Source organism: Staurois parvus, unplaced genomic scaffold (genome assembly GCF_062004578.1).
Source record: "Staurois parvus isolate SC_StPar_1 unplaced genomic scaffold, SC_StPar_1.0 ptg000244l, whole genome shotgun sequence".
Taxonomy (NCBI): domain Eukaryota; kingdom Metazoa; phylum Chordata; class Amphibia; order Anura; family Ranidae; genus Staurois; species Staurois parvus.
The window spans coordinates 6,471,629-6,484,837 of record NW_028318040.1 but is presented as its reverse complement, the minus strand read 5'-3'; the positions used below and the strand labels follow the sequence as shown (position 1 = coordinate 6,484,837).

Here is a 13,209-nt window from a genome sequence, read left to right as displayed (position 1 = left end):
AGCCTTCCTGATATCAGATATTAATATTTACATTGAGGCAAACTGAACACTGTTCATTTACAAAAAAAAATATTCCTAGAGTTCCACTTTAGGTAAACAGATAAGGGATACTGACGTCTCTGTGACTTTTATTTCCTGCATTTTTTCCAGTTGATTGCGAAGTATAGCATCTAGACACAGCCAGGCAACTAGCATTTTAAAGGAGGCCAGCAATGGTAGTCTAGATCACAGCCAATTTTGACCAAATCTCTGCTGATATTTTTGGTGACCTGTTGATATTACATGATTCTTTAAACCTAGCCCTCTTCTAGAAACAAAGTAGTTTAAATTATTTTCTCTTTACTATAAATGCAATCATATTATGTACTTTCAAAGGTGCAAATATCTACCATCCCTTTGCAAGGAGAAAACATTGTCTATTATGACCACAAATATTTATCATGGCCTGTTCAAAAAAAGGGAAGTATATGTTATAATGCAATATACACCGTGTTCCAAATTATTATGCAAATGATATTTTTCTCATTTACCTAAATAATTTATGTAAATAACAGTCAGCATAATTCTCATGTTATCAACTATTAGGAGTACAATTTTATTGAACAAACCTCCTAATGATAACAGTATTTTTTTTAAACATAAAACACTTAAAATGCACTGTTCCAAATTATTATGCACAGTAAGTTTCAAAACACTTTATAGGTTGTAAAGAACTGAAAATTGTCATTTGTTGCGTTTTCAGCATATTTACTGAAATCAAAAGCTATTTCAATCAAACTTTTAACAACATTTTAACTTTTTAAACATTTTAACAGGTCACGGTACATTGTAACATAGGACCCCTTATTTGATCACAGCTTCACAAGTCTTGCATCTATTGAACTTGTGAGTTTTTGGACAGTTTCTGCTTGAATTTGTTTGCAAGATGTCAGAATAGCCTCCCAGAGCTGCTGTTTGGATGTAAACTGCCTCTTACCCTCATAGATCTTTTGCTTGAGGATGCTCCAAAGGTTCTCAATAGGATTGAGGTCAGGGGAGGATGGAGGCCACACCATGACTTTTTCTCCTTTTATCCCCATAGCAGCCATTGATGCAGAGGTATTCTTTGCAGTATGAGATGGTGCATTGTCATGCATGAAGATGATTTTATTACGGAAAGCATAGTTCTTCCTTCTGTACCAGGGAAGAAAGTGGTCAGTCATAAACTCCACATACTTTGCAGAGGTCATCTTTACACCTTCGGGGACCCTAAAGGGGCCGACCAGCTCTGTTCCCATGATTCCAGCCCAAAACATGACTCCGCCACAGCCTTGCTCAAGTCGCAGCCTTGTTGGAACAGGGTGGCCATCCACCAACCATCCACTACTCCATCCATCTGGACCATCCAAGGTTGCACGGCACTCATCAGTGAACAGGACTGTTTGAAAATTAGTTTTCATGTATTTTTCTGTCCAATGCAGCCGTTTCTGCTTGTGAGCATTGGTTAGTGGTGGCCCAATAGAAGGTTTATGCACAGTTGCAAGACTCTGGAGGACTCTACACTTTGATGTCCGTGGGACTACAGAGGCACCAGCAGCTTCAAATATCTCTTTGCTGCTATGTAATGGTATTTTAGCAGCTGCTCTCTTGATCCGATGCATGGATCTGGCAGAAATCTTCCTCAATGTGCCTTTATCTGCACGAACCCGTCTGTGCTCTGAATCAGCCACAAATCTCTTAATAGTGCGATGATCACGCTTAAGTTTTCGTGAAATATCTAATGTTTTCATACCTCGTCCAAGGCATTGAACTATTGCACTCTTTTCGGCAGCAGAGAGATCCTTTTTCTTCCCCATATTGCTTGAAAATGGTGCTCTGCTTAATAATGTGGAACACCCTCCTTTAGTAGTTTTTCCTTAAATTGGGCTCACCTGCCAATCTAATTATCACAGGTGTCCGAGATTGTTTTCAGTGATCAAAAGAGCCCTGAGACACAATGCCATCCATGAGTTAAACTGAAAAACAAAATATTTCATCTTTGTGACACTTAAATAGAATTTGCATAATAATTTGGAATGCGGTGTAGTCATAAGAAGTTTTATATTAAAATAAAGCATATTTGGTACAGTAGCTGAAATAGCAGATTAATTATGCAGAATTTATTAGTGATGGCTTTTCTGCTAATAAAACTATTTTTTCCATTTTACATGATTTTATACTATTTTTTTCTGAATACTCAGAAATAGCTATAAAATTTTGATGTATAAAAAAGATCTAAAAATTAAGGGTATAAAATTGTCCATGTCCCATAATGGGCAGTGTAAGCAGATAAACTATTTACTTTTTCACTGTTTTATTCCCATTGTACATGTTTTTATACTTGTTTTTTCTGAATATTCAGAAATAGGTATTTCAATAAAATAGCAGTGCATGAAAATTGGTGTACAAAATAAGGGTTTATAATTGTCTTGGTACCATAAAAGGCAGTGGAGGCAGATACATTATTTAACCTCCAATTGTTTTATTTTCAGGTTATAATTATTCCACATTCAACTACACCAATAATTATGGAGGACTAAATTTTCATGTCGGCACAATGAACTCCAACACAGGTATGGCACACCCAAACTAATGCTGGCCGCATTTTATCAAAACGATATTTCTTGGACATTATATTCAGCAAGTTGGTAATGTACAGTACATTTAGAATGTTGTTGTTAAGTGGTTTCAACAGAATAAACATTTTTGGAAAGATATTTGAGATAGTACAGTAACATCAATTAAATCAGCTAGCAGTAGTGTTCCAGTTTTAGGGATGGGCATGGAGGGGTTATTATACATGTACTGGTACTGCCAGATGGGAGATTAATGCAAGTAACAAGAAGAATAGGTTCTGAGTTGTTACATCACATACATTGGGTATTGAGTGCTGAGGTGATTAACCTACATGAGTTGGATACTGGGTGCTGAGAGGTTAGCATACATACCTGAGGACACTGAGTGTCAGGAATCTAGGAATGACCAGAAAGGTGTGGACTGACACAGGGAAACGCAGGTCTCAGGTACAGTATAATACAGTTTATTATTAGCCACCCAGATATATATATATATAAACGCACAGTGAGCAAACCAACCTTCCACTAATCTTAGGAGGTGCAGGAATACAGGCGTAGTCAGGGCTGGAGAGGTGGAACGGTCAGGCCGGCCGTAGGGTTCTGTAATGACTGTTTGGTGGTACCTCTAGCGGTCCTCAGGACAGGATTCCCCAGGGCGCGGAGTCTAAGTCCCAGTCTGCTTATTCACCAGGGCCCCTGATGGTGGGGATGGACTTGGAGCAGACAGGAACCAGATCGCGGCCCCTGAGTACACCTGCTAGTGGTAGAGGGATCCGCCAGAGGTATGTGCAGGTAGAAAGCCTGATGTGAAGAGGCAGAAGGTGTGAGCAGGGACGGCTGGATCCGTGCAGGATGGATGGATGGCAGAGTAGTTGGCGTGGTCAGACGAGCCAGGTCAGCAACGTGCAGGCAGCAAGGTACCAAAGGAGCAGGCAGAGAATGGTCAGGGTCACAAGCCAGGTTCAGTAACTTACGGGCAGCGCGGTACAGGGGATCAGGCAGAAGGATGGTCAGGCAAGCCAGGGGTTCAACAGGAGACGGTCAGCAGAGGCCAGGATCAAGCAGGGTCAGCAACGAAGCAGGAACACAGGATACCAGGTACAGAGGCTCATGGGAAAACATACACCAAGGCCCAGATCACAGGCTTGGTCATGCCTTAAATACACCTTTCTGCAATCAGCCCCAAGTTTGGCTGATTGCAGAAGTGAGCTTCTGGCTGCTGAGAGCACCCGCTGGTCAGCTCTGGTACTGCAGCCCACACGGCAGGTGAGTCCCACCACCAGTGCTGAGTCCATTCCTGACACTGAGAAGATAATGCTTATGGGTTGAGGACTGGGCATTGAGAGGTTATCATATATGCACAGAGAAATGAGTGCTGAGGGGTTAGTACACCATAGCTGGGACTGGACACTAAAGGGTTAAATTAAATGGGCAAGGAGTTTAATGCATGCTATGTCTCTTCTGCATTAAAGTTACTTACCTGATTGCCCACCCCTGTACAGTGAGCTGCACACGCACAACTCATTGTACAAATTTGGCAATGCCGAGATGACTGAACTGTCAGCATGTGCAGGTGTCATCTCAGCCCGGCCAATGAAAGCAGTCAGCGATCAATACCCGGCCGCCTGAAGATGTCAGTTGCCTTCTGGAAGCTTGAGGACTCTGCATCGCTGAACTGAAGGTGAGTATAGCTCTGCTTTAATGATTATATGCTGGGAAAAGGAAATTGAGAGGTTAAGGCATATACACTGAGTGTTCTTTGCTTAAGGGGTTGATGCACATGCTCTTGAAATGAATATCTTGAATATTGGGTAGAATGATGGGTAGAAAAGAGACAGGAAGGACAGGGGGGTAGTAGTAACAAAACAGTAAAAATAATGTCAGGGAAAGTAAATTAAAAGGGAGGAGAGAGAAGGAAAGTGGAGTACAGAAGAAGAAAGTCAGGGGGAGGTAAGAGGGACCCTGGTAGGGGGAGGTAGAAGAATTTCTATTGAATGGCTGGCCTAGCTTCCATAGGGGAATAAAAGATTTTATTGATAGACATGATAGTTCAAAGTAAGCAGGGAGGTGATTTTTTCACCCAAGGTGTCTAAATCTGTTTGATGTTATAAGCTTCATCTTCCTGCATCTTGTGGTTTTCTAAAAATATTGTCTGTCAAATGCTATGCTTGTATTCCTGGAATGACAGAATCAGGAGTTCTACTTTAAATATAGTCCAACTTGCAGATGTATAGATTTTGCAGTTGGGAAAATGTTGCACTGATCTGTTTTTTTACCAAGTTGAGCTTCAGAGGCACTTTTTGGATCACCCATTCTAGCACTTGGTGAATACCCTGATATGCCCATACCAAGAATCGCCTGATGTGGCCAAATATGAAGAGAGAGGGTCGTGGTTGACATATAAGTCCGGACTTTTTGAGAGAATAATTTTTTAAACCCGTTTTTACTTTACCCACTTTCAAATATCACAAATTGGTAAAACTATGGTTGGAATTGCCAAAAAGCCTCGAAGCTAAGAAGATAAAGGAAAACATTTAAAAAGAGCTTATAGCTCCCCTTCCTGTTGGCTTTGAATACATAATGCAGTTTTTATGTTTACCTGACTAAAAAAATGAAATCATAGTTTTAAAATAATTTTTTACACTTAACCATGGGGGAGCACTGAGTTGGGTTATTACATCAGCAGACAACTTTTAGACTTTAATAAGCATAAAAAAAAGACAAAAAAAATACTGAACATTGTAATCCCCTCACAGCATTGGAAGGGCATTTTACAGAATTTGACATTTGTATACAGTATGTTTTTCAACCACTAAATTAGTTTTACAATCATAGAGATACTCTTAAAAAAATCTCTCGGGAGATGTTAAAAAAACAATGAATAGTAACATCTATGAACAATTCTGTGTCTCTTGCGTCTTTCTTCGAAAAATCACTGCTCAACCCAATCCATCTATGTGGTTACTATGTACAGTATAAGAAGGCCTCAGCCTTGCACCACTGCACAAGCCACGCCGTCTGACATCTCACGTCTTTCTTTTCTATTTGTTAGTGGGGATTTATTTAGCTTTGTGTACCTTGTTTCAATTTGGGATTTTTTTGCATACATCACATAACAGAACTTCTCTTTTCTCCATATAAGTAGCATGGCTTTCTAGTTTTATAAGCTATTAGGATTGTATCAGTATTTAGGTGACCATGTTACATATGAGTTGTATAAGCGATCTGTGTCATATTTTATGATTTTTTTTTTTGGCATCCTCTATAGATATTTTTTATAGTGAATGGTCATCTTAAAGCGATTCTAAAGGTTAATATTTTTTTTTTAAATAACATGTCTATACTTACCTACTGTGTGCAGTGGTTTTGCATAGAGCAGCCTGGATCCTCCTCTTCTCAGGTCCCCCGCAGGCTCTCCTGGCTCCTCCTGTCTGTTGGGTGCCCCCACAGCAAGCAGCTTGCTATGGGGGCACCCGCTGCTTCATGTGTCCATTCACACATGGAGCTGCGGCTTTGCCCTGCCCCCATAGAATGCATGAAGGTAAAAAACCTTCGGCCTTTACAACCACTTTAATTTTAGAGATACAGGACTTTTTCATTGAGGACAGTGCAGAAATCCAACTTTTTAAAAATGTTTTAATTATATGTTCACAAGCTATAAACGGGGTATTTTGTATAACTATAGTATCATATTTGTTGATTTCCTAGGCCCCTGTATAACCAGCAGACATACCCTTGGGTCTAGAGTCATTGGGATTCTATGTGATATTTAGAAACGATATTGTTTATTGCAAGTATCCCTGGATTATAGACAAGCTAATAAGAAAGAGTACTCCAAGATCCATTGCATTTTGGCCACAGAGGGGCTTTGAGAAGGTACAAATTTTGAGGACTTCAGTGGGGTTAGGTATGTCCTGTGAATGATTTATATTTACATAATATGATATAACATTTTAGATCAAGATAAAGATTTTTAATGCTTTGCTTTTATTTGCAGATTAATACAATAACTTAGAGTTGTTTTAAATAAGCACGTTATAAGCAGTACTTTACTTTCCTATTGGCATAGAAATACAAATACCACAGATGTGCATTATCTGCCAATCCCTCCACTGGCTTCCGATTGCCCAATGGATCAAATTCAAAATGCTTACACTGACGTACAAAGCTGTCCATAATACCGCCCCAAACTACATCACCGACCTAATATCCAAATACCACCCAAACGCACTCTCCGCTCCTCACAAGACCTCCTTCTCTCTAGTTCCCTGGTCTCCTCCTCCCATGCCCGCCTCCAGCACTTCTCCAGGGCATCACCCATCCACTGGAACTCCCTACCCCAATCCATCAGACTATCACCTACTCTCCTCTCCTTTAGGCGCACCCTGAAAACCCACCTCTTCAGGGAAGCCTACCCCGCCCCCTGCTAATTGCCGATCTCCTCCACTCTTCCTACCACTCCATCCCCCACAGCTTTTCTTCCTGTATCACTATCCCCCCCTCCTAGATTGTAAGCTCCATGGAGCAGGGCCCTCGAACCCCTCGTGTATCGCATTGTATTGTTACTGTACTGTCTCATGTATTGTCTCCCATTGTAATGTACAGCGCTGAGCGAACTATTGGCGCTTTATAAATACTGTATAATAATAATAAAGCATGTAAACAGACCCCATCTTTTACCGGCAATAAAATCAACTTCCTTGTTAAGGGTAACTTAACTCTTTGCCATTTGTATTAGATAAAATCTTTTTCTAAGAGGTGACAGCTGTTAAATACATAAAAACTATGGGCAGCATGATATAATATGCAAATCCTTTGTGTACTTACAGTATTACAGCCCCAGTGCGAAGGAGTCCAGGAAGAGACTGAAGCCATGTGTTCCCTGCATAAACAGAAATGCCTGGAGGCTTTGTTCACAGAAGGTGACAAAGAAACAGAACTTACAAGAGAAGAAATTTGCAAAGTTTCAAGTAAATATATATGAAGCAGAGGCTGTTAAATGTACTGATTTCTTGTAGAGAGATCCCTTTTTTAATATAAATATACCGATTTCACAACAGAGATTCCTGTGCCAAAGCTTTGTTGTGTTGTTTCGAGTACAGTGGTCAAAGCTTAGAACTGCTATCTGATTTTTGTCTCATTTAGAGGGATTTCTACCCACTTTCTGTCCTGGTAACTACTTCTTGTTCAAGAAATTTTCAGAGTGCTCCTTTTGCTGCACTTTGTGGCAGTCAGCCATAAATAACAACTTGCGCTTACATCACTTGCTTCATTCAGAAAAATTAAATTGGTTAGCCAGCAGGTAATATTAAAGAGTTTAGAAAGCTGTTCACCACTGTTGTTTTCATTCTGGTTCATGTCTGGTTCCTCAACATTTTTCCTGCATTTGGGGTGCCTAACAGCTTCACTTCAAACTCAAAGTGCTTACCAAACAACACCAAAGCCATATAGGTGATAGGTTAATTAAAATTATAAACATTTGCTAACTTCACTGTAAAACCCATAGGGATGATAAATAAGCATTAGAAATTCAATGCATACAAAATGCTCCAAATGACAAATTCAATTAAAAAATGTTTAATAATGTTATGACACTGGGCTTCATTCACTAAAGCAGATAGCATGCAGTATTTAGGTGACCTGAAATGTTTTTTCCCCAAATACATTTTATTTTTAGCTGTTTGTTAAGGAGCCGACAGCCGGCAGCATCCTTAACCAGTAAACTGTAGGTTGTTAAGGAGCAAGAGGCCGCTGTGTCCTTAACAACCATGGCTCAACCGCTGTCAGCGGGATCCCACGCTGACAGCAGAATATAACCAAAGGAATTGCTGACATTAACATTTTTTTTTAATCAGTGTGCGGGTCCCCCCTTCAGGTCTGGTATGTATTTTGAGGGGAACCTGGTGAAGAAAGACCTGGTGATCTACCTTGTAAAAGAATTTGCCAAGAAAATTTTACAATAATAGCTTTCAAGTGTATCAGCCATGGTGGCGAGAGAGCTGGCCTGTGGAACTGCAGAGAATCAGAACTTGAAAAATGAAGCAACCTTAAACCTTTCCTTTCAGCAATTTGAAGATTAACGATCCCTGTGCAGAGGGTACATTATTCTACATTCCATTTAGACAGCTGGTAGTACACAGCACTGTATGTTTCTAGCTGGAGGCTGCACTGTCACTGACAGTGATTGATCTTTATTTAATATTTGGGAACCAATCAGCACAGTTCCCAATCACAAGGTTTACAGTTTTACCCATATTTGCCAGCTTTTTAGATATTGTGCCATCTTTTTTTAAGGGCAACAGTAGAAGGGTTGAGTTGCATGGTTTATTTTGTATTCAAAAACTATAACCAATATCACAGGAGTTTATTTAGTAGATTTCAAAGAAAGATGTTTTCATTACGAACAATCTCTTAGGGATTAAAATAGCTGTAGAGTCACTGTGATGTGCAAAATCAGCTACACCTCTAAAACAAACTAGAATAATTTTTTGGAGAAATCATTTACATTTCGAACTGCAGTCATCTGTATTTTTTAAATGTTACAAGTTTATCACCATTTACAAAGGTCTTATCTTTGCCAGTTTTACAGACTGTATTTAAATATTTTGTGACATAGACAAGGAATAAGTTGTAGCAGCCGACATTGTACTTTATCACATCACATTAAAATCATAGCATAGATAGTAAAAGCAGATGCTGTCTCTTATGTCACATTTACAATCTTTGCTATCTTACAGATATTTTACTGTCTTTATTCACAGGTTGTCTCTTCATGCAGAAGGCCATGCACATTGCTAAGAACCATGCTGCTTCCCTTTTTGACTATGCTGTGTCAGGAGATGTAAGAATGTTACTGGCAGTACAGCGCCACCTAGCAGCAGCTCAGGATGAAAATGGGGATAAGTAAGAACTAATTACTGTTTGCCTATTTTTCTTTTCTTTTTTGTTTGTGTTTTTATTCTCCTTCGCTTTTACTTATTACTTTATGATAAATAACTGTTTTATAAGTACAATTGCATTACAAACCATAGCTTTGCTTGATATCCAGTGTGTTACTGGCATGACATCAGGTTATAGACGTAACGTTTTTATGAGAGAAATGAATAGGCTGCCTCTTTGAGTTTGCTGACTCTGTTTTTAAAAGTTCCTTTTCTGTTCAATAATTGTTATGTATTTTCCAAGGAAAAATATCGTTGCATGTAAAGAAAAACTTTTTTACATTCTCTACTCCCAGTATAAATGAAAACAATATGGCAGTTAAAATCTTCAATTCAGATTGGCATATTTTTTGTGCCTCTACAGTCAAATTATATAGATTAGTTGGCTGATCGATAAGGGGTTGCAGAAGCCAATTGCCTTAGCCCTTGCGTGGAAGATCTACAGAAATGACACTAATTAAAATCCCAATTCCAAAAGAAGTTGGTACACTGTGTTAAATCTTCATATATACAGAATGCAATGATTTGCAAATCTCATAAACTCATATTTCATTCACAATATCAAATGTTTAAACTGAGAAAATTTACCATTTTAAGAAAACAAATAAGGTAATTTTAAAATTGATGAGAGCAACACGTCTCTAAAAAGTTGGAACAGGGCCATGTTTAACACGATGTAGCATCCCCACTTCTTTTACAAACACTCTGCAAATTTTTCTGGGAACTGAGGAGACCAGTTGCTGGAGTTTTGGGAGAAAAATGTTGTCCCATTCTTGCCTGCTGTAGGATGCGAACTGCTCAACAGTCCTGGGTCTTATTTGTCGTATTTTTTGTTTCAAGATGCACCAAGTATTTTCAATTGCTGAAAGGTGTGGACTGTAAGCAGGGCAGTTAAGCACCCGGGCTCTTCTACTACGAAGCCATACTGTTGTCACAGATGCAGTATGCAGTTTAGCATTGTCCTGCTGAAATATGCAAGGCTTTCCCTGAAAAAAAAAATAATTTGGAAGGGAGCATATGCTACTCCTAAACCTGGCTATATCTTTCAGCATTGATGATGCCTTTCCAGATGAGCAGGCTGCCAATTCCATACGCACTAATGAACCCTCATACCGTCAGAGATGCTGTCTTTTGAACCGAATGCTGATAACCAGCTGGAAGGTCCCTCTCCTCTTTAGTTCAGAGGATGCGGCACCCATGCTTGCCAAAAAGAATGTCAAATTTTGATTTGTCTGACCAACGTTTTCCACTTTGCAACAGACCATTTTAAATGAGCTTTGGCCCAGAGAAGACAGCGCCATTTTTGGATCATGTTCAGATATGGCTTCTTTGCATGATAGAGCTTTACTTTGCATTTTTTGATGGCATGGCAGACAGTGTTCACAGATGGTGATTTTTATTCCTGAGCCCATGCAGTGATGTCCATCACAGAATCATGCCTGTATTTAATGCAGTGCTATCTGAGGGTATCAAAGATTACGGGCATCCAATATTGCGTTTCAGCCTTGTCCCTTGCCCACATTTCTCTTGAGGTTTCTCCAGATTCTCTGAATCTTTTGATAATATTATGTACTGTAGATGATGATATATTTAGTCTTTGCAAAAGATTGGTGAACCTCTGCCCATCTTTACTTCTGAGATACTCTAATTCTCTAAACTGCTTGTTTTATACTCAATAATGTTACTGACCTGCCAATTAACCTAATTAGTTATGTTCCTCCAGCTGTCAACTTTTTTGAGTGTTGCTGTCATCAGTTTCAAAATTACTTATCGTATTTTTCGCTCCATAAGACGCACCTGACCATAAGACGCACCTAGGTTTTAGAGGAGAAAAACAAGAAAAAAAATATTCTGAACCAATGGACTGCAGACACAGTACAGGGGATGACCAGAGACTGCGGACACAGTACAGGGGATGACCACAGACTGCAGACACAGTACAGGAGATGACCAGAGACTGCGGACAGTACAGGGATGACCAGAGACTGCGGACACAGTACAGGGGATGACCACAGACTGCAGACACAGTACAGGAGATGACCAGAGACTGCGAACACAGTACAGGAGATGACCAGAGACTGCGGACATAGTACAGGGGATGACCAGAGACTGCGGACACAGTACAGGAGATGACCAGAGACTGCGGACATAGTACAGGAGATGACCAGAGACTCCGAACATAGTACAGGGGATGACCAGAGATTGCGGACACAGTACAGGGGATGACCAGAGACTGCGGACACAGTACAGGGGATGACCAGAGACTGCAGACACAGTACAGGAGATGACCAGAGAATGCGGACACAGTACAAGGGATGACCAGAGACTGCGGACACAGTGCAGGAGATGACCAGAGACTTTCGGACACAGTACAGGAGATGACCAGAGGCTGCGGACACAGTACAGGAGATGACCAGAGGCTGCGGACACAGTACAGGAGATGACCAGAGACTGCGGACACAGTACAGGAGATGACCAGGGACTGCGGACACAGTACAGGGGATGACCAGAGACTGCAGACAGTACAGGGGATGACCAGAGACTGCGGACATAGTACAGGAGATGACCAGAGACTGCAGACACAGTACAGGAGATGACCAGAGATTGCGGACACAGTACAGGGGATGACCAGAGACTGCGGACACAGTACAGGGGATGACCAGAGACTGCGGACACAGTACAGGAGATGACCAGAGAATGTGGACACAGTACAGGGGATGACCAGAGACTGCGGACACAGTACAGGGGATGACCAGAGACTGCGGACACAGTACAAAGGATGACCAGAGACTGTGGACACAGTACAGGAGATGACCAGAGACTGCGGACACAGTACAGGAGATGACCAGAGACTGCGGACACAGTACAGGAGATGACCAGAGACTGCGGACACATTACAGGGAATGACCAGAGACTGCAGATACACTACAGATGACCAGAGACTGCAGACACAGTACAGGGGATGACCAGAGACTGCGGACACAGTACAGGAGATGACCAGAGACTGCGGACATAGTACAGGGAATGACCAGAGACTACAGACATAGTACAGGGAATGACCAGAGACTGCGGACATAGTACAGGAGATGACCAGAGACTGCGGATATAGTACAGGGAATGACCAGAGACTGCTGACATAGTACAGGGAATGACCAGAGACTGTGGACATAGCACAGGGAATGACCAGAGACTGCGGACATAGTACAGGGAATGACCAGAGACTGCGGACATAGTACAGATGACCAGAGACTGCAGACAGTGCAGGGGATGACCAGAGACTGCAGACAGTAAAGGAGATTACCAGAGACTGCGGACCTTTGGGGAGGGAGGGGGAACGGGTACCTGAATTTGACAGGTACCCGCTCCCACTTCCGTGGAGTTGTTCTTCCTTCTTCTTCCCGCGGCGGCTTCTGTGACAGCCGGGTGCCCACTGCGCATGTGTGAGAAGCGCTGCGCTTTGTGAATGGCCCGGAGCCTTCTGGGACCTGTCATGTGTCCCAGAAGACGCCAGACCATTCACAAAGCGCAGCGCTTCTTGCGCATGCGCAGTGGGCACCCGGCTGTCACAGAAGCCGCCGCAGGAAGACTGCAGCGCTGGAGTGAGGAACAGGTAAGGTCCTGCAGGAGAAAAGAGCTGAGTGGCCGGCCCGATATTCTGACATGGTGGCGGCAGAAAT

At 41.5% G+C, this 13,209-nt stretch overlaps 1 protein-coding gene across 3 annotated transcripts in view; it reads left to right on the top strand.

Moving 5' to 3' along the window:
- NFKB1 (nuclear factor kappa B subunit 1) overlaps positions 1-13,209 on the top strand; it is a 161,907-nt gene that overhangs the window by 107,555 nt on the left and 41,143 nt on the right. For all 3 annotated transcript variants that reach the window (XM_089680540.1, XM_089680539.1, XM_089680538.1), the window contains 3 exons: positions 2,511-2,591; positions 7,424-7,564; positions 9,356-9,497. In XM_089680540.1, coding sequence (XP_089536666.1) covers positions 2,511-2,591; positions 7,424-7,564; positions 9,356-9,497 — 364 coding nt within the window. The remainder of the gene's footprint in view (positions 1-2,510; positions 2,592-7,423; positions 7,565-9,355; positions 9,498-13,209) is intronic.